At 31.3% G+C, this 22,128-nt stretch overlaps 1 protein-coding gene across 1 annotated transcript; it reads right to left on the bottom strand.

Moving 5' to 3' along the window:
• Nucleotides 1–13,125: 13,125 nt before the first annotated feature.
• On the bottom strand, nt 13,126–21,865 carry LOC120092995 (endoglucanase 4-like). Its single transcript, XM_039051281.1, has 7 exons — nt 21,671–21,865; nt 20,052–20,459; nt 18,500–18,592; nt 18,044–18,271; nt 16,699–16,807; nt 15,350–15,516; nt 13,126–13,455 (listed from the first exon to the last, which is right to left on the bottom strand). Exons 1-7 carry the CDS (start codon nt 21,863–21,865, stop codon nt 13,126–13,128), a joined length of 1,530 nt encoding a protein of 509 aa, XP_038907209.1.
• Between the last annotated feature and the right edge of the window lie 263 nt (nt 21,866–22,128).

The following is a 22,128-nucleotide window of genomic DNA, read 5'->3' on the forward strand; positions in this document are numbered from 1 at the left end:
CATCTATTAATGCACATCTGGTGGCTAAAAATGGCCACCCTAAAATGATTGAGGTTTCTACATCAAGTTCATAATCGAGGATAATAAAATCACCTGGGAAGATGAATTTGTCAACTTGAACCAGCACATCTTCTATTTTTCCTTCCGGGTGCGTTATTTACCTGTCAGGTAATTGTAAGGTCACCGTCGTAGGTCTGGCTACGTCAATTTCCAATTTCTTGAATATAGACAGGGGCATCAAATTGATGTTTGCACCAAGATCACATAACACATGGCCAACTTCTTTTCCTCCTATAGACCATGGCAGGGTAAAGCTCCTTGGATCATCTTTAAGCTTCTCCGGGATTCTTCTTTTTAACAAAGCGCTACACTCGTATGTTAACACAACTATCTCATATATTCCCAACTTCCTTTTGTAGGCTAAAAGATACTTCAGGAACTTCACATAACTGGGCATCTGCTCTAGTGCCTCAACAAGGAGAATGTTGATGTGAAGCTGCTTTAAGACATTTAGAAATCTTTTGAACTGTTTACTATCATCCTGTCTTCTTAGCCTACTAGGGAAGGGTGGTGGGACTATCAAACCTTCTTTGGTTTGTTTTGCGCTAACTGGTGCATTGGATGCCTTAAGTGCATCCTTCTCATAATTGGATGGATTATCGAGGTGTTATTTGGAAGATTCAGGTTTTGTAGTAGGTACTATTGCTTGTGTTGTGGAATTTTTATCTTCTTGTAGTTAAGAATTTGCGATGGATTGTGGTCTTACTCTTCTGTTGCTACATAGTGTCACTGCTTGACACTGCTCTTTTCCATTTTTCCTCAGTGCTTTCGAGGTGCTGAATAAGGAACCTTGCTGTCTATTTTCTAAATCACTGGCCAACTGGCCCACTTGTATTTCTAGATTCCGGGTTGAAGATGCTAGCGAATGGATTAGCACATCATTATTTTGGATATATTTTTTAAGCAACGCTTCCAGAGTGGATGACGAATTGGAACTTGAAACTTGATGATTGTTGAATTGGTTTCGATGTTGGTTCGATGGATGCTGATTAAACCTTGGGGGATGCCCTCTGTATGGTTGTTGATTGTGTTGCAAATTTTTCGAACCTGATTGTTCTACATTACCTCCCCACCCAAACTTAGGGTGGATTCTCCATCCAGAATTGTAGGTATTACTGTAAGGGTTGTTTGGATAGATAAAAAAAACTTGTGAGTCTTGCGAGTATGCTTCAACCGAGTGAGGTTCCCCACATTGAATGCAACTTACTGCTGCCATGTACGACATCATGTTTAACTGTGCGTTATTACGGTTCATTGCACCTTGTGTGATGGCCATGGTTTGGAGAAGGGAAGTTACTGTGGCCATTTGCGCAGCTAACGAGTTGACTGCATCTGCTGGTACTATCGCCCCTTCCATTTTTCTTTTCTCAGTATGCCGACTATCATAACCATCGTCAACCCAATCGTTCGTATTTCTTGAGATTCAATCCAAGATGACCTTTACTTCAGTATAGGTTTTGTCTATGGTGCCTATGGCAGAAGCATCTGGCATTTCCTGTGTGGCTCTGTTCAATCTATTATAAAATATATCCATCAAAATGCAATAAGAGATGCCAACGTGCGAGCAGTTCTTTACTAATATCTAGAATCTCACCCATGTGGTGCTTAACGTCTCAGTATCGCCTTGTTTGAAATTAAGAATGTCACGCTGCTTTCTTGCGTTAACTGCAAGAGGAAAGAACTTCTTCATGAACCTCTCAACTAGCTAATCCTTGGAAATTATCTCATTAGGGTCTGATGAATAAGCCCATTTCTTGGCTTCATCCCTCAGAGTGTAAGGAAAAAGTGATAGATGAATCCCTTTCGATGTTACTCCCACGATGGAGAATGTGTTGCACATTTTCACAAAGCTAGTAAGGTGGGCATGTGGGTCCTCCCCTTGCATGCCTCCAAACTGTCTAGCATTCTGGATCATTTGTAGCATGAATGGTTTAATCTCAAGTCTTGCTTTTGATCTACTGTTGGCCGTGTAATTCCGGGTGAGAAATCATAAAGGTTTGGTGCCGTATAGTCCCACATCGGAATGTTACGATCAACAACAAGGAAAATAAGATCCTGAGGTGGCTGACCAAATACTCCATTTGTTCCTTCTTTTGATTATTTTGATTGTTATCGTTGTTAGCCATGTTTCTACAATGTCTATTATGGTTTTGCCTGGCTCTGCGACGGAAAGTTCTCTCTATCTCAGGGTCAATAAGGAATTCAGGTTCTATCCCTATACTCATGTACTGTCTGTGGCTTGTCTCTTGGGCCTGTAGTTTTCTTGAAGTAAAGAGGGTTCCTGCAATAAATCGCAAAGTAATAAATCTTAATCAATTTCAAAATCCCCGAAAACGATTCCAAAAACTTGTTGTTGCAAATACGATCTATTTGCATGCGTTAATTTATGCGATTTTTAGTGTGTGGAATGCGCTAAGTTTCTTTGCATCTTAAAACATTAGGCATGCACTATCACAAGTTTTCTCACTCACAAGCCAAGCATAACTTGTTTATGAGTTTCTCAGGATGACCTAAGGTCGAACACGGTGCTCAGCCACAATTGTCCTATTTCTATGACTTATGAATGGATGTACTAAGGGCACAGGTTTGTTTCTATCTCTAGAACCACTCATGACTCTACTTAATGGTTTAGATAATTTCTTCCCTCTCGAGGAGTAGTGTAAAAATGTCAGCATTCATGGTTAATGAACGTTGGGCATTTTCTGTGTTTAACCATTAAGCAAATGAGATGCTTCCTTTGGATCTTTCTTAACTTGCAATGGCTAACTCCCTCTCGTCCCCAATTAAGTTTAGCTACCCATGCTTAGAATGTAAAAGACCAAATATAAATGGATCAAAATAAAAGAAGACATAGTATAAATAACTATTAATTAATTGAAGATATGAAATAGAGGGAGTTCTGAACGAGTTCAAAATACAACAATAATTCTATTCTAAGATTGAATGTAAAACTAGTGATAGAAATTTCTTACTATCACAACGTTACAAAGGGTGCGGTTGAAATGAATGCTCAGGCGAAGAGGGCTTTCTCAGGCTGATTCTCTAGAGATAGTTCAAAGAAACTCAGTGGAAAAATGGATGTGGTAGTCCTTCAAAACTCTAGGAATTCTTTCTAATTCTTTTCCCCTTTTCGCTTTCCCCCTTCTTCTTTCGCCAAAAGCCCTATTTATAGAGGGTTGCGCTGATCTTCATAGGGATTTCCATCATGTCCAATCTTGGTCACCTGACACATTAGGTAAGGATGTCGTCACAATTATGGTCAAATTTTTGCAGAAAATTCATTGTGCAGACTTCAGAGATCCCGAGGCAGGCGATCACCGCTTGCATTTCATTGACTAGCGCATGTTGTGTCCCTTATGGTCATTCTGCAAAATAATCATCTTTGGCACAATATTTCTTATGATATTTGGTTAGTGTAACCTTTCTTCATATTTAAACGCAAACATGTTGTATGGTATGATTTCTAAGCAAGATTGCTACATAATTTTCTTCCTTTGCCCTCAATATTCTAAGTAAAAGGCTACAATAACTTGTATTTCTACAAGTTACCATTCACCATTTAGGAAAGCGATCATTACATCCATTTGATGTACTACGAGGTTATAAAGGGCAACGAGAGAGAATAAAACACGGATTGAGGTAATTCTAATGACAGGGGAGAAGGTGTCAAAAAAGTCTATGTTTTCTCTTTGTCTAAAGTCCTTTACCACTAACTTGGCTTTAAACTTGTCAACTATTCCATCAGGTCTAAGTTTCTTCCTTAAGATCGGTTTGCACCCTATTTCCATGCAACCTGGTGGTAGGTCTACTAAGTGCCAAGTCCTATTTGACTCAAGAGAGTTCATCTCATCATTTATGGCTTCTTGCCATAAGTTAGCATCTACAGAAGACAAGACAGCTTTTAAGCCTTTAGGATTTTCTTCTATATTATAAGTTTGGAAGTCATTCCTAAAATCCTTTGCGGTTCTAGTTCTTTTGCTTCTTCTAGGTTCTGGATCGACTTCCTTCCTATCTAGGGTTAAACTATTGGATCTTGAGCCCCCACTATCTCTCGATTTAAAAGGAAATCTATCCTCAAAGAAGTTGACATCGTTTAACTCAGTGATTGGTTTACTAGGTCATAGAACCCATTGGCTTTACTATTTATGGCACAACCTATAAAGACACATTCATAGGCTCGACTAGCTAGTTTTCCTTTTTTAGGGTCTGGAGTCCTTACAAAGGCTAGACATCCCTATGTTCTAAAATATGACAAGTTTGGTTTCTTATTCTTGAAGATTTCATAAGGTGAAGTTGTGTTTTTAGACTTTGGTATTCTATTCAGAACATAACACACTGTAAGGATGATTTCACCTCACCAATAAAGCGCGATTCTTGAACTAAGTAAAATAGCAACTACTGGCTCAACTAAAGTTCTATTTTTCCTTTCAGTTTTTCTGTTCATTTCAGGAGAGTAAGATGCAGTCTTTTCGTGTATTATTCTATGTGAGTTAAGGAACTCATTAAAGTTGTCTGAGTCGTACTCAGTTCTCCTACCACTACGAAGTCTTTTAACCTTTCTATTAAACTGATTTTTTTTTTACTTCAGTTACAAACAATTTAAAAGCATCAAACACATCACTTTTGTTTTTCAGCAAGTTTACAAAAGTAAAATGAGAGCAATCATCAATAAAAGTAGTAAAATATCTTTTATTTTTCCTAGTCAAGATGCCATCAAATTCACATAAGTCAGAATGAAGTAAATCTAGAGGCTTAGATACCCTAAGTACAAATTTATGCAGAGTTTTAGTTATTTTAGCCTAACTATAATACTCGCATTTATCACATTCATTCATGAATAACTTAGGTATCAATTTTAGCCTTACCATGTTACTAATTAATTTTTTTATTAACATGACAAAGTCTAGCATGCCAAACATTCAAAGAACACAACATATACACAGAAGATTTCACTTTTTAATGTCTAAATTTAATATGAACATTCCCTCAGTTGCATACCCTTTCCCTATGAATACATTACTCTTAGTAAGGGTATATAAATCTGTCTCTATGGTTTGAGTAAATCCGGCCTTGTTGAGGAGATAGCTCGAGACCATGTTCTTTCTTATCTCCGAAGTGTGCAAGACATCTTTCAATGTGTGGGTTTTCCTAGAGGTAAACTTCAGCTCCACCTCACCGGTTCCAGCAACTTTCGTTGAGTGGTGATCCCCTAATAGAATATTCTTATCCTTATTTTCAGTATAAGTTTTAAAGAGACTAAGGTCATGATAGACATGGCGCGTAGTGCCAGTGTCTATTCACCACCGCTCAGAACTATTGATCACATTTACTTCTGTGATCATGCCAAGTAACAGTTCTTCTTTCAAGTTTGCCTGACCAGTAGGACGACACATGTTCCTACAGTTCCTAGCCATGTATTCAAGTTTTATACAGTTAAAGCAAAGGAACTGTACCATTTCTCCGATGGGAGTTTCTGCTTCTTTTGTTGGTTCTAGTTGCTGGAACCACGATTCTCACATTTCCTCTTTGTCCCCTTGGAGTTTTGGTCAGGCTTTATCACAGCAGAGGCAGATCTCCCAGGTACGATGTGCACCTCCTCCCTCTGGTCCTGCTTTCGGGATTCCTCTCCAATCCTTAGCCTGGTGATAAGACTTTCCAAGGAAAATTCCTTGCTCTTATGTCTCAAGGTGTTCTTAAATCCTTCCACAAGAGGGGGAGGGGGGAGGGGGGAGAGGGAGGGATAGGTTGTCAATAATAACAACAACTTGGAATTGTTCGTCTAAGGGGCATACCTTTAGTTATTATTTCATGGGCTATCTTCTGTAGTTCATGGGACTGAGCCGCCGTAAATTTGTCATTCATCATCTGGAACTTGAGGTAATGGATGATAACATATTTTTTCGACTTGGACTCCTCGATATCGTACTTCTTTTGTAGGGTGTCCCAAACTTCCTTTGATATCTTCATTGTGCTGTGGTAATCATACAGATCATTAATCAAACCATTTTAAATTAAATTTTTACACAAAAAGTATTTTTTCTTCCCAATCAACAACTGCTTTTATTTATTGTTCAGTCTAATCTTCGTTCAGAATAGTTGGCTTATTTGTGGTACAAGCGTCGGCCACTTTCTTGATGGTAAGAAAAAACAACATCTTCTGCTTTCACTGTTTGAAGTTTGCTCCTTCGAACCAGAATAGACGGTTAAGGTCAGATGTCATAATGTTGTTATTACTTGTGAGGGTAATCGCAGCAGCGACAGATAAACATCTTAAATTGTTGGAACTGTCTACCCTCGGATAGTGAAACTTGACAATAGCGAATAGTCACGAATGGCAGTCGTCGAAAATGTGGAATCTGCAAAATAGAAGCTCATTATAGGCTAAGTCGCGAATCTTGCTCTCTCTAAAACGTTTCACAACTCTGCCTAAGTGTGCAAGTAGTTCAACTGAAATGTCACATCGTCCCTAAGATAAAACAACCAGAATAGATAATATTCTTGATTGGAGTAGCACCGTGATCAATTGAAAACTCACACCCTTAAGACTGACTTGCTTGGAAAACTTGAACAAAAGAAGGAAACAAAAAGAAAAAAGGAGCAAGAGAGAAATGGTGATAAGAAATTGTGTTGTGTCTCACTCCCAAAAAGGCTTGCGCCTTTTATAGGCCTCGAGGACCAACAGAAGATGACATAGAGAATGCATAAACCTGCAAAATGCGTGGAGCCACTAATCATGCATGTGCGTGCCTAGAGGAATACTTGACCGGCTCGCAAGCAACACGTGTTGGTTCAGTTTTAAAAAATATTTTTTTTATTAAAAAATAATCCCACACGCGCCTTGCCCGTCCGACCCAGTGGACGGCGGCGTACGCATGTGGGATGTCCACCGTACCCACATTGGTCTATCTCCTCACTCCCTCTAAAATATGGGTATTCCTTGGGGCCCAAACCCAAAGTTCACTTCTCAACTTAAGCAACATGGGATTCTCAAAAGCAATTCTTCCTTTTTTAAAAACTCAAATTTTCACCAACAATAACTATCGAAATTGAGGGATATTATATGAAAACATCTTTATTAAAATAATATTTACTTTTCGGTTGTAGTTAATTTTTCGTACTGGTATTTTCAATTGTTTTAATTTTAATTTTTTTACTAGTGATAAGTCGTAGATTTTACTACTTGTTCTTCCAAAAAAAATCTTTGAAAATTAATTTTTTAATTGAAATTAATTAAATAATAACAATAAATTTCATGCAAGATACTATATGAATATATTTTTATAACGTATAAAGAGGGCTAATATAAACATTTTTAGGAAAAAATCAACAATAAACTAACTACGTTGTACATGAGTTTGGAAAAAACTATCACCACCACCACCACCATCATCATCAACTAGACCAAACCAAAGATAAAACCCACATACCAGAAAAATTTCATTATATAAAAAATTATTACAATCAACAGAAATATCTCCCTAATCCCAATTACAAGAGTTCTCTCAAAGTATTATACCACTAACACAATTGACTAATTGAGCTAGTATATCAAACTTAACGTGCTTTAAATTGGGATAGTTTGAAATAAAATATATACTCTTTTTATAGTACTTGAAACTATCACTTCCTTGAATCTTTCTAGTATGGACAACCACGATTCTAATATTTTGTCAAAATCCAACAACACAAACCAAAATTGAATATTTAAAAATATGGAGACTAAAATACAACAAAATATACAAAACCAAAATATAAAGGCCTAAAATAATATTTTGACAAAACTTTCTAGTATGAATCAGGCATATTTTGTTGTTAGATTTTTGTAAAATAATAGTTCATATCGAATGGTTCTTCAAACTTGGTCGAGGTTAATTTTAACAGATCATATACAGGTACGAATCTATGAAGGGATCAAGAGGCACATACCCCTAAGATCTTCTCGTTTTATATATATGTGTATTGTTTTTTATTAAAAATAAAAAAGTATTGTTTATATTTTGAATATATATCTGCGCGTGCCCCCCCTAAACACAAAATGGAAGCTTGCTTCAATGCTCAATAGGTGGTACTTTAGGTCTTGTCTATCCTGGCGACTGTAGCTTGAAACGGCTAGAATTATTTTTTTTTTTCTTTTTTCTTTTAACCAATTTTTGTTGGTTTCTTTTTCTCTTTTTAACCAATTTTTGTTTGTTTAAAATTTCAAATATATATAACTGGTTAGAAAACTAAATCCCATTTTTATTTTTTCCCACATATATGTTCATATATATATATATATATATATAATTTTAAATTTGTTTGGTAACTATTTGGTTATTAGTTTTAACTTTTTAAAAATTAAGGCATATATAATTTTTTTGTTTTGTTATTTACTTTTCCATGATTTTAAATTACATTCAATTTAGTACAAGTTAATCCTTAGTTTTTAAAATTATGACTAATATATATCTAAACTTTCAATTTTATCTCTAATAAATCTCTTAAAAATGTTTAATAGATATATAAGCTTTCGATTTAGTATCTAAAAATTTCTTACAATATAAAAATATTTAAAAATTAACCATTGTACTAGACAAAAAAGTATATACACTTTTTTCTAATTGAATCTCAAAATTTTCATTTTGTTACCAATAGTTACATTATTTTTCTTAAAATATCTAGTACTACATATTAGACACAATCAAAATATCATTGATCTAGTATATATTTTTTTAAAGTTTAAGAACTATATATCACACAAATTGAGACGTTAATGAGCTAAAATTTTAACCTTATATAAAGTTGTGCCCGCTTCATGAAATTTTGGATCTGTCACTATCCGTATGTTAGTTAGTGCTCGTTCTTTGCGATATTAGATGAGTTGAATATTATATCGATGTATCTAAAATTATATTTATATGAACAAGTACTCCCTTACATAAAATCCTGGATCTGGCATTGATCATATAAGGCATGACTTAATGTTTAGTTAAGTCTAGCTTGTTGAGCACGTATATCCTATCCATGTCCCTTGTCATTATTGATTCAACTCATAATAATATCACTCAATTTTATTATATGACACCGACAATTTGGTTAAGGCTCTATTTGAATTTATTAGAGAATAAAATGTTTTTTTAAAAAGTCATTTTTATTTAAATTTTTTTTATACAAATTCTTTAAGATACACTTCGAAAGTGTTTCAAAAACTATTTTAACTAGTTTCCAAATATATATTTTTTGTTTCAAAATAACTTAGTTTCAAAATTGAAACTTGAAAAGTTAAACCAAACACACCTTATATATTCACTTATATATATATATATATATGTCAAAATATTTGGCAACCAGTTAGAAACTATTATAACTAGTTGCCAAATATTTTATTTTTTTTTCAAAATAACTTCGTTTCAAAATTAAAACTTGAAAAGTTAAACTAAACACACCCTAAATATAATTGAAACTTGAAAAGTTAAACGGAACACACCTTAAACGTAATATTCATTTGACTATATATATGTATATATATATATATATAGTCAATTTGGGTATTTACAAGAATCTTGTACAGGCAGTTGGATCCTTCACTCTTGTGATTTTTATAAATTTGACTAGTGATGATGTAAGGAAGAAGACAATTTTTTTAAGTTTCAAGAAGTGTGGAAAAATCATTTGGAACTTTGAGAGTCTTTTTATACCGCTTTAAACATTACTTTAAAAATTTTTGTGGTATGTTTAATCTTATATATGTGTCATCATGTGCACCTTACTTGGAACAATGAAGTAGATTAAAAAAATATCATTACCAATTTTCTCTATAGAACTTTTGAATCAATTTCCTTCTTTTTCACATGTCAAATGTTTATGGTTGGATTCATTGCACGTATAATAGTTTTGGACCCACATGAATTAGACTTTTATGAGATTCGATTTTCTATTTTGTTGATAATTTCTTAAAAGTTATTGGTCACACACTTTATTATATGGTTACTTTTTCCAAATTATGATGGCCCATAAAGGATGACAAAGTATCTTGAAGCCACAATCAATCCATCATCAATGACAATCTCTAATGATCGAGAGAGTCTTATCTCTAACCAAAATCCTTCTAGTTCATCTATAAATCCCGCCTGTGTCTTAACTTAAAAGGATACGTTTTAGGATCAAAATTATTTTTGTCATTATAAAATATCACTTGTTTTTTTCTTAATAATACTGGTATTTGGCAAATGATGAAATTGATTTTAGAAAAATCTATAATCATTTAAACTTGATTTTCAAAAAATTAGTCGATAGGTGTTTTTTTGTTGGATGATTAACCGAAAATCACCTAAAAGAATTCCTCACATTTCATTTGTTTATTCAAATATCGAGTTTGCCCATACACTTAAGAATGAACTTTTGTAGTTAAAATTTCTCAAATAGAAAATGTGTATGGTGGGTTTCATCCGACTTCACTTTGGTGGGTTTCATCCGACTTCTCTTTGGTGGGTTTCATTAGAGTTCACTTACTGAATATTTTAATAATACTTATCCTTTCCACTTTTGTTTTCTCAAGTAAAGATAAGAGTGTCCGCGAGACGATTGACAGGTGTAGGAATGAAAAAACATGCAACGAAAAACTTCAGAATCAATAAGCACTTAAACTACATTTAATTTGAGTTTTAAGCATGCTGTTCATATGATATTCAAAAGAGGGTTTGAAACATATATTACCTTTGAAGATATCCTTCACAAATTCAGCTGAGATCCACCAAGATAGAGCTTGAAACTCCGAGAGGACTACCACCGAGATCTTTTCTACTATGCTCAAGTTGGAACGTGCCTTGGAAATACTAAATCAGGTTGAATTGATGAAGAACAAGAGAGAGGTTTGTAGGGTTTTCAGGTTATCACTTCAGCAAGTATAACACATAATGCTTATTAGTTCTTCATGCATGGAGGTTCTTTATATAGGTAGAATTCATGCAAATGTATAGGGTTGCATGAAGAGCAGCTCAAGCTTGAAGATCATCATTAACTAGAAATGGAATTTGTTGACTATCCATATGGTTAGTGGATTTTTCCCAAAAAATGGAAAAATCCACTAACCTAAAATGATTTAAAAATCATTTATTTTTAAATTATTTTTATAAAATTAATTCAAAGATAATTAATTTAAATGAAACTAATTTTAATTTATTTTAATTAAACTTTTAATTAATAATATTAATTTAATATCTAAATATTTATTTAATAAAATATCAATATCCAAGAAATTAGTTTTATAAAAATCATAATTTAAATATTAATTGATTTTCCATTTTCGTTTAATTTCAATTAAATTAAACGTTTATAATTGTATCATATACAATCAATCCAAAACCCCTAAAATTTGATTTTAAACATTTCAAATTCATAACTCTAATTTCATACATCAATACTCAATTCGTTATTCTAAATTAATAAGCTAGTAGATGGACCTAATGAACCACAGATCATGAGCTCCAACGATCTGTAATTAATTCGTTAAAACTCTTTAATTTGAATTAATTACTATTTGTTAACTATCAAGCACACCACTATAGCTCGATAGTTGCACTCTTCTAACTGTATATATATTTCTATCCATCTAAACCATAATCATTAAGTTGATCCTTCATAGGTCGTTCGTAATTACAGCTGGGTCAAAATTATCGTTTTACCCCAGTAAATACATCTTGTTCCTTAAGTTCCCACTGACCCTCTAATGAACAATTCGATTCATAATACTATTCATGAATCATATCCTTCTCTACCATGAGAAGACGGTGCTCCGATTGTTCAAGACCTGGAATCAGCACTTAAGAGAACAACCTATCTATTAACCCTAAAATGAGTAGGAGTGGATTTCATTTTGCAGGGCTATGTCCCCAGCTATCCATCCGGTCTTATCCCAAAATGGAAGGCTTATTGAGCTGTACTGTTGGACCACTCTCATCCATGCATATCAAAGGATAATCCTGAATAAACATGAGTTCATAGCTAGCTCAAGATTAAGATCGAGTTATCCTAGTTTATTTAAGTATGAAATAGTCAGTTTTAACAGTAAATGGTCGTTATAAAGAAAAAATGATTATTTTGTTGCATAGGATGTCCTCACTCACATGTCTCTACAAGAATGATCTGTGGATCACGTCATTTGTATTATCTATACAAAATGGGTCGCATCCAATTGTGTTACCAGGATGAGATACCCAATTTCATCCATATACTTATAGACCATTTAAGCTATATACTATTAACTTGATCTTGTTTATGTCACCACATAAAGTTAAAGTATTCATACTATAGCGATGGATATGTTTATTGAATTTTCATAATAGAATGCATCAATAGCTTTATTGATAAATAGAATGTTTAACACAAAATTTACGAACTGCGAGTTCTAAAACATTCCCAACAACAGGTTGTTTCTGCATGAGCCTAGGGAATTGTTTTGGTCATGAGCTTCTACATGGTGGTTTTGTTTTGGGGGCATTTTTAAATATATAAAAAATATTAAAAATATTTACACTTTATAGTAAAAAGTTTCAAAAGTATAAAATATTTTTGAAATTTTTATTATAAAATATAAATATTTTTGAGATTTTCTTGTTTATAAGAATTTTCCTTTGTTTTGTTGAATTATTTAAGAATATAAGGACTAGCCTCAAAATAAGTCGAACGTTCCGTTTTGAAACTTCTATTTTGACTTAAATTATTATTTAAGGGATTTCGAACAAACTAAATTGTTACTTTATTTAATAAAGTATTTGTGAATTTTCTTGTTTTTAACTATATTTTCAGTCCAACTTTATATTTTCTAAACCCTACATGCACAATAACTTCCAAAGTTTGTTCTAGGAAAAAGTCGAGTGTTACTGTTCATGTTAAGAAATTTTTTATCATTAATCCCAATGGAGAATATCGTGGTATACTTATTGATCCCTGACTCTGATATATCTTTTTTTTTTTGAAAAACAATAATATAACAAATAGATATAACAATAGAACAAATACATAGATTCATATAAATATTCCATTATTATATACACATTACATTTAAAAGCCAATAGTATGTAAAATCTATGAATTAGGATGAGATTTGAAGTAAGCCAAGAGACCGACAAGAGGGGCATTAATATAAGTAGTTGGTTCAGAAAAAACAAAATCAAGTCGAGAATCTGCATAAAAATCTTTGAAATCAGGTCCTCCAACAACAGCTCCAATTAGCAAATTAGGGTTTGGATTGTTGCTTTGAAAAAATGGTTTCCCTTTTGCACATCCAATGGGCTCTGGATGGTTGGCCATGGATGGCAATGACGAGCCACGATGGTGGATCCTTTGTGGGAACTTTTTACCATAACCCACCATATAGGACATCCCCAATGGGTTGCTTCCTAGTATATAATCCACCTACAAATATATCATGGTCACTCAATTACAAGTTTAGTTCTTGAATTTTAAAGAGTGTTTGCTAGAATGAATTAAACTTATAAAATCGTGGAGGTCAGAGTACAGGTAAGAAGTTAATAAAACATAAAATTGATGTTTTTAATTGTTGGGTTCACGAACTCCTTACATTAGTGGAGTTCACAACTCCAACTCCCTAGACTTAATACCATTTCCGTAAGTTTGTATACTAGTAAGATTTCAAACTTTAAAAATATCTAATAAGTTTATGAATTTTTAGTTTTTGTCCAATATGACTTTGAACTTTATAAATATTTTAATTAATAGGCCTTTAACTTTTAATTTTGTATTGAATAAGATTCTTAACATAAAGATTGTTTAATAGATATTTGTACTTTCAATTTTCTGTTTAACATGACCTTAAATTTTAAGAATATCAAATAAGTCTTTGAACTTTCAATCTTTTGTTAGGTCTCTAGACTTCCAAAAATATTAAGTCCATCTCCATAAACTTTTAGTTTTATGTCTAATTTGTTCATAATATATTCAAACATTTTCAAAATTAATTTTTTTAATTAAAAAACTATTGGAAAAGTTAGGGTCAGGATGACGCACCCAAACATCTCAACTAAGTTGAAACATTTTTTTTTAACAAGGTACTTGTAGGAGAAGGAGAAAGATTAGAACTACACTAGAATATCTCAACTAGATTGACACATCTTTATCATCTTTCTCATATCCCGAACCTACAAGCAATGCATTAATCAAAAGATATCGAGAGTTATATACGGACAAAGAACTCGAGGAAAGCTCAAACTACAACAATATACATGATGAAAGACTAGAGAAAAAACATTCCAATTGATGGCCATTGTTGAAGCATCATAATTACAAAAAGAGAGGATCTTTTTTTTTTTTTTGCACGAAAGAGCCGCCAAATTGATGATATCTTCCTAAGCCTCCTTTGTTCACTATTTAATTTTTGAAAAACAACATCATTTTTAACTCAAAATTTCTTGTTTTTGTTATCTATTTTGATTTGTACCAATATTTTAAAAAATCAAGCCAAAATTTGAAAACTAAAAACGATAGTTTTGAAAAACAATGTTTTGTTTGTTAACCATTTCGTTTTTTGTTTTTAATTTTTGAAAATTAAACCTATTTTCTCTCCATTTCTCACTATGATTTGCATCTTTTTGAAGTACAAAAGTTGAATTCTTAGTCAATTTTTTTTTTAAAAAAAACAAGTTTTTAAAAACTATATATTTTTTTTTAATTTTCAAAATTTGGTTTGGTTTTTGAAAATATAGATAAAAAAAAACAGATAACAAAGCATGAAATTTAGAGGTAGGATGAGTATTTATAAACTTAATTTAAAAAAATGAAATGGTTACTAAACGGAAGCTTTGTTTTTGTTTTTGGAATTTGACAAAAAAATTAGCTCTTTTACTTAAAAAAATTTGTAAAACATTTATAACAAATTGAGGGGAAATACACTTGCTTTTCAAAAACTAAAAACTAAATGGTAACCAAACGAGGTCTTAGATTTAAAATTAAAATTTTATATCCAAATTTAATTCTAAATTTTGAACTTTCTTCCTAATAGAATAGATTAGGAATTTAATTTTTTTTAAAAAATAAATTAAGGACTTCTTCGACACAAAATTAAATAAATAAAACTAAAAATTCAAAAAATTATTAGACACATAAGGGTAAGTTTAAGGATGTATGTGAAGTTTTTTCCTTTTTTCCTTCTTTAAGTTTAGAGATTTATTGGGAATAGAAGGAAGTTGATGATCAAAATAGAATAAAAATCTAAAAATTTGAGGATTGAAGTTGCAATTTAACCTAAATTGAGTGGCTTAAGTTTGTTATTTGAAGAAATATATATATATACCTGACCCTTGGCAAGTTGTAGGAGACGAGATGGAGAAGCTACAACATTATTTCCACAATGAAGGAGGCGTTTGTTTTGATTCAAGTAATTTGAGTAAACAATAAGAAGAAAAGATAAGGCTGTCGAATGCTGCATGTTACTTCCTCCAGGTTTGAATAGAAGCCCACCTATATTAATACCAACATTAAAAATCTAGGGTTAGCATTTTCATTCCAATCAGTAATTATTTGGTTTTTAAAAATTAAATTTTATAAATACTAGATACTAGTCAAAACGAGTTTAATTCAGTGATAATTACTCTATCGTAGCCACTTTATAGACTATTTAGAATGAACGTAATGGAATTACCTTCTCGAAATCATCAAATAATATTACATAGCTCTGGAAAGATATTTGCGTGTTGGTCTTACCTATCAAAGTTGTTTAAGCATTACAATTCACCTTCTTTTGCTCTTAATATATTTGGGCTTTTTTTTTCAGAAAAAAAACTATTGGGCTTACCTCCATCTTTTTTATCTTCTCTCATGTTTATTGAATATCAATGAGTAGGATATGATGAAGATGCTAAGATTGTGCTAACCTAGTTGGTATAATCCGATGCATCTACTGACCCACGTCATGTAGCTTTTTCAAACAAAAAAAATTGGCATGATCTTTTTTTTTTTCCCCTAGAAGTTAGAGGTTCGATCCTTCACCTTGTAATAGGACATAAAATTATTACCAAACGAGACTTAAACTTTTTATGTTTTAATTGAAGTATGGTATACTATATAATACAATTTATGGTTGAATTACAAGGTTAGTGTTTTCACTATTATAGTTTTATGGGCTATGTTTAACAGCTTTTAGTTTACATTATTATGAAGGGTTAAAAACTACATTTCCTCTTTTTCCTTTTTTATATAATGATAGCAGCCATTGTTGAAATGCGCATCATTCAAATGGCATAGAATCATCAATCTCAAAATTAGATATTGATTCCTTCTCAAATTTTGAAGTAATTTAACATTTAAATCCTATGCCGTAAAAAATTCACTAAATTATTGCATATTAACGTTATGAAAGTCTAAATTATCTTTTATGTGAAATTTGTAGAAAAATTTTCACATTAGAAAAAATATCAAAATATTTATAGAAATAACAAAAAAAAAAAAAACAATGATAGACGTATCAGCATCAATCACATAGTATAAAAAATAGACTAATATTAATTTCTATAATTGATAGACACTAATAGATTTTTTATTAGTCTCTATTAACCAAATAAAAAAATTATTTTGTGTAAATGGTTTCTTATTTTTCTACCAAATTTGTAACTAAATGAAAAATAGAGAGAGAGAATGAATTACCTGGTGAGTAAGAGACGGATACAGAGGGCGATTCAGGAAGAACTGAGCATATGAACTTATCAGCATTATTAATAAACATGTTGGAAGAATCATTTCCACTCATCACAAACTACAATAAATAAACAATTGGGTCAAAGTATTTTCATTTTTCTTTTAAAAAAATCAATTTTTGCACCAGTAACTATTTTGATTTTGTTTTTAATTTTTTGAAAATTAAGCTCATTATCCTTCATTTCTTATAATGATTTACATCTTTCTTAAATAAAATGATTTAGTATTTAGACAAATTTTAAAAACAAAAATAAATTTTTAAAAATTATTTTTTTAGTTTTTAAAATTTGGCTTGGTTTTAAAAACATTCATAAAATGTAACGGACAAAATTTGGAAACCAAACTGAAAGTGAGATTTGTAGGCTTAAGTTTTAAAAAAACAAAAACTAAAAATCAAGATCCCGTTTGGTAACCATTTAATTTTTTTTAAAAAAAAATTAAGTGTATTTCATTCACATTTCTTACAATAATTTGCATATTTCTTAAGTACAATGGTTGATTTCTTCGCTAAATTCTAAAAACAAAAACAATATTTTCAAGCTACTTTTATTTAGCTCTCAAAATTTGACTTTGTTTTCTAAACCTTTGTTGAAAAGTAGAAAACAAAGGAAAGAATTTAGAGGTGGAAGTAGTCAATAAATCTAATTTAAAAAAAAAATAAAAAATAAAATGATTACTAAATGGATAGTTACCAAATAAATCTTAATTAGCCGTTCTAATAATCTTTGAACTTTCATTTTAATCTATTTACATATCCAATTTCATAAATGTATCCATTTACATTTTTAGTTACATTATTTCTATTTCAATCATCTCAGAAAAGTTTTGCGACATGTTGCTCCATATTAGGTACTTGTTGCCGACATAAATTTCCTTTTGAATAAAAAAAACCCAAAAAGTAAAGTTTGGCTTTAGGTTCGAGAGGTTTACATGATGATGGTGGTGAGACTAGATGATTTGATTTTAAAAAAAGAAAAATAAATAAATAAATGTCTTCCATAAATCAACCGTACGTGACATTGGGCGTGTATGAATAAATGAAAACTTAATCGAAAGTGTAAATTTTAGTACACCGATTTAAGTATGCAATTTAAAAGGGATGAAATTGAAAGCAATTCGTTAAGTTTAGGTTCAAATTAATCATTCTTTCCGATCTTTTTTTTTTTTTTTTAAATCAACCCTAGCATAACTCATTTCTTAATCATTCATCAAATTTAGAGATTCAAATTTACCAAAATTAAACTCCGAAATATGAATAATAATAATGAAATTGAGAAACGATGAAAATATATACCTTAGAAATGAGGACATTAATCCCTGCATTTTTGGTATCCCATCCAAACTCAGCAAAACTACCACCAGAATAATGTTGAAATTGAAGGGCATTATTATTTTTAGAGTTAATCACATAATCGACAGCAGGGTTATTCTCTATTTTGTTGATGTTTTTAGTGATATAGTTCCAATAAAATGCAGCCTTTGTTGCCTTGAATAACCAAGCAGCTCCCCATATTAATTCGTCCTACATGGATAATTAAATTAACTTTTTCTTTTATTAAATTATCTATTGAAAATATTTTATTTTAGGAAAAAGTTTTTAAATAGAAATTATTGAAAATATTTATAAATATAACAAAATGTCAAACGTGATTGATGAACTGTGACATTTTCTTATCTTTATAAGTATTTTAGTTTATTTTATTATATTTCAAAACAACTATTTCAAGAAATGTGTATATATAATACATACCTCATAGCCACTGTAATTACAATAAAATGGACAAACCCATTTTCCAAGACTTTCGTTGTAAGACCCTCGATAAGTATCTGCAAACTCAAAAACCTAAACCACCAAAAAAAAAAAAAAAAAAAATCAAATTAATTTAGGCCTGTTCGGTAACTATTTTATTTTTTAGTTTTATTTTTGAAAATTAAGTCTATGGACACTATTTCTATTCCCAAATTTCTTCCTATGTTATCTACATTTTATCAATTGTTTAAAAAAATCAAGCCAAATTTTGAGAACTAAAAAAAGTAACTTTCAAAAAGTTGTTTTTGTTTTTGGAATTTTACTAAGAATTTAACTACATTTTATCAATTGTTTAAAAAAATCAAGCCAAATTTTGAGAACTAAAAAAAGTAACTTTCAAAAAGTTGTTTTTGTTTTTGGAATTTTACTAAGAATTTAACTATTATACTTAAGAAATATGCAAATTATGGTAAGAAATGTGGATGAGATATGTTTCACTTTAAAAAACAAAAACAAAAAACTAAATGGTTACCGGAAGGGGTCTACATGGTTTCACATTTCTTAAAGAAACTATTTTGTTTTTAGTATTTTTTTAAGCAAAAAAAATCATGTTTGTTCCCTCATAAATCTTAGTATGGTTTTGCATTTGTTTAAGGAAGAATTTGAATTCTTATGAGTTAAAATTTATTTCTAAGATTTAATTGATAAGATTTAGTCTAACATTTTCAAAAATAAAAAACCAAATAGATATCAAATAACATACCAATCAAAGACGTGTAGTTTCTCATATAGAAGGTTATTCATTGTATTCTAAAATAAATAATATGTTATTATCCTACCCTTTCAATTGTGTGTTTAATAAATTTCTAATTTATAAAACACATTTTAAAATTTAGATATGTATTACTCACAACTCTAATTGAGTAAAGAAAAACCAGTGTCATTAACTAAATTATCAAATGTGTGTCGGTAGATCAGTATGAGGCATCTTCATTTTTTTCAATATGGGGATCTTAAACATTCTTTCTCAAGATGGTGGAGATGGAATGTCCATATGAGTTTTATGAGCTTTGATATCATATTAGATAACATGAGATTCCATTTTAAAACCAATATTGACAAATAAAATAGTAACTCGTCTATTTTATAAAAAGAGTAAAGGGTCTCTCCAATGTGAGATCTGCGCCATATTTAAATATAAAGGTTATTGCATCGGGTAACACTTTTAGGGATAATAATTAAGTGTATAGCACATTTTTAAAGATTTGCAAATATAGCAAAAACTATTCGTATTAGACTCTATCCTTGATAGACTTCTACTAGTGTGGTCTATCACTTGTAGACTTCGAGAATTGAATCTAAATTTTGTAATATCTGCAAATTCTTTTACATTATGTTATACTTGCAAATACTTTAGACGTGATTGCTATATTTGCATCTCTATTTAGAAAAAAAAAAGTTCTAAAAAACTATACTTCTATCGTCAACCTGTTAAATCACATATAATATAAGGTGAGAAAAATGAGCTCACACAAAAGCAAAATCGTCTCACCATTCTAGCCCTTTTAAGAAGCCTGGCAGAGTAGCCTCTATCAAGGGGCTTAAACACGATGGAGGAGGCAGCAAGCGCAGCAACGATCTCGGCGGAGACTTCGGAGCCCGGAAACTGCTTGCTGACGGCATAAGGAGTTCTGGGCGTATCCATATCTTCGGGCCTCTCCCAACAGAAATGGTCAGCATAGGGTTCGCCAACCTGAGCAAAAACAAAGCCAGGGACGGAGGTGGCTTTGAGTAAGTAATCAGTGGCCCATCGGATCGAGTCCATGGCGTAGGGAAGGTCCGAACCCATGTCTTTCCCAAACTCCAACACGCTCCATGAAAGCATGGTGGTGGTGAACGCCATTGGAAAACTGAACTTCACGTTGTCGCCGGCGTCATAGTACCCACCCACCAAGTCAACCTATAACCATCCATCTTAAAACCTTCATTATTTTTAGTTTGTCAAATTTATGTGTATAGTACTTTGTAAGATACCCAAAGAAAATTTTAGGAAGATAATTAAACATGGTCACATGTTAATATTATTATTATTATGATTTTTTTTTAATCGACAAAGGTGAGTATGACTATACTTAACCATTATACTTTGAGGAAAGTTAGAAGAAATTTTGAGGAAGAATAATGTATATTAAATGTTTTTAAGTCTATCTCCAAATTTCTAAGATTTGCATATAAATTTTAATTTTTCACCAAAAATAAAGGGTTAAATTAAAATTACATTTTTAGGGGCTAAACAATATATTTAATTGCTATGAACTATTTTCTTTTTTTCTTTATAGTTTCAATATGGACACGAGATTCAAATCTTAGACTTTTCACTTCAAAGAACATATCTTTTATACCTTCAATTGTAACTATTATGAAGATTAAAAATTAGACGTAATGATTACAGAAAAGAGGATGAATGGTGACCTTTATATATCTAAAACGTAGGAGGTTCTCCTAACAATTAATATCTTTATATATTAAACAATAATATATTAGTCTTATATGTACGTATATATTCTTCTACGTTTTTCCTCACATAGGCTTAGAACTTAGGATATAGTTAAGAACTTAACTATTAATAATCATTGATGATAAAAATAATTTTCTAGAGGTATAAAACATATGTATAAAACTTCATGATTTCATATGTATATCAAATTTTTACTAAATTCAATCGTTTAAATTAAGATTATTGTATGTCCAGTCAATTTGACAAAAAGTATGTATATATATATATATTTGTAATGTTTAGTTAGAGGGAGCGAGTTGACTGAGGAATGTTATTATTCTTGTTATTCTTCTCCTCATTATTATTATGACAATATAGTGAGGGATATTATTGGCATATCTATCCAATAAAATATTATAAAATAATAGTGTATGTCCACGTCATCATTGAAATTAATTTTCAAAAGTGATAACCCCATTTAAATAACGTTGAAAATATATAATCTTTTATAATTTATAAGAGTGAGAGAATACAAATAAACTTTATATGATATAAAAAAGATAATAATAAATTTAATGGTTAGAATAGAAGCTTGATTGTAGATAGAAATAAAGACTAAAAACGAAGGTTGTATCATAATGACCCCGATCAAAGAGAGAAAATATTGATCTTACACCAAACTCAAGGCCATCACGAAGAGCCGAATCCTTTCTCCAAGTGACCCTCTGATTAGGAGGCAATTTTCCAGACCTCTGGCCTTCAAAAAACAATATACTTTTTGTCAAAGCATCTCCATAGTCATGAGAAGCCATGACCACAAGCTTCAACGTCAAAATCATCAGCAAAAACTTCATAAAAAATAATGCCATTTCTTCTCTCTTTTGAACGTTCTTCACCATATATCAAAACTTATATCCTTTGGCAAAGCGCTTTATATAATGCACACATAACAATCAATTATGAACTATGAATGTGTAGAAAGGAAAAAAAGCTAAGGAAAGAGTTTTGAAATGCAATCACTTAGCTATGAAGCATTGAAAAAGCTCTTCCTTTAGAGAGATTTTTGGGAGGGCCTATCTTGAAGGTACAGTTGGATGCTATGGTTTGAGTGTTGTTTTGTAAAGGGGAGTCA

The sequence above is a fragment of the Benincasa hispida genome, chromosome 12, assembly GCF_027475165.1.
Source record: "Benincasa hispida cultivar pf3 chromosome 12, pf3_genome.v1.1, whole genome shotgun sequence".
Lineage (NCBI taxonomy): Eukaryota > Viridiplantae > Streptophyta > Magnoliopsida > Cucurbitales > Cucurbitaceae > Benincasa > Benincasa hispida.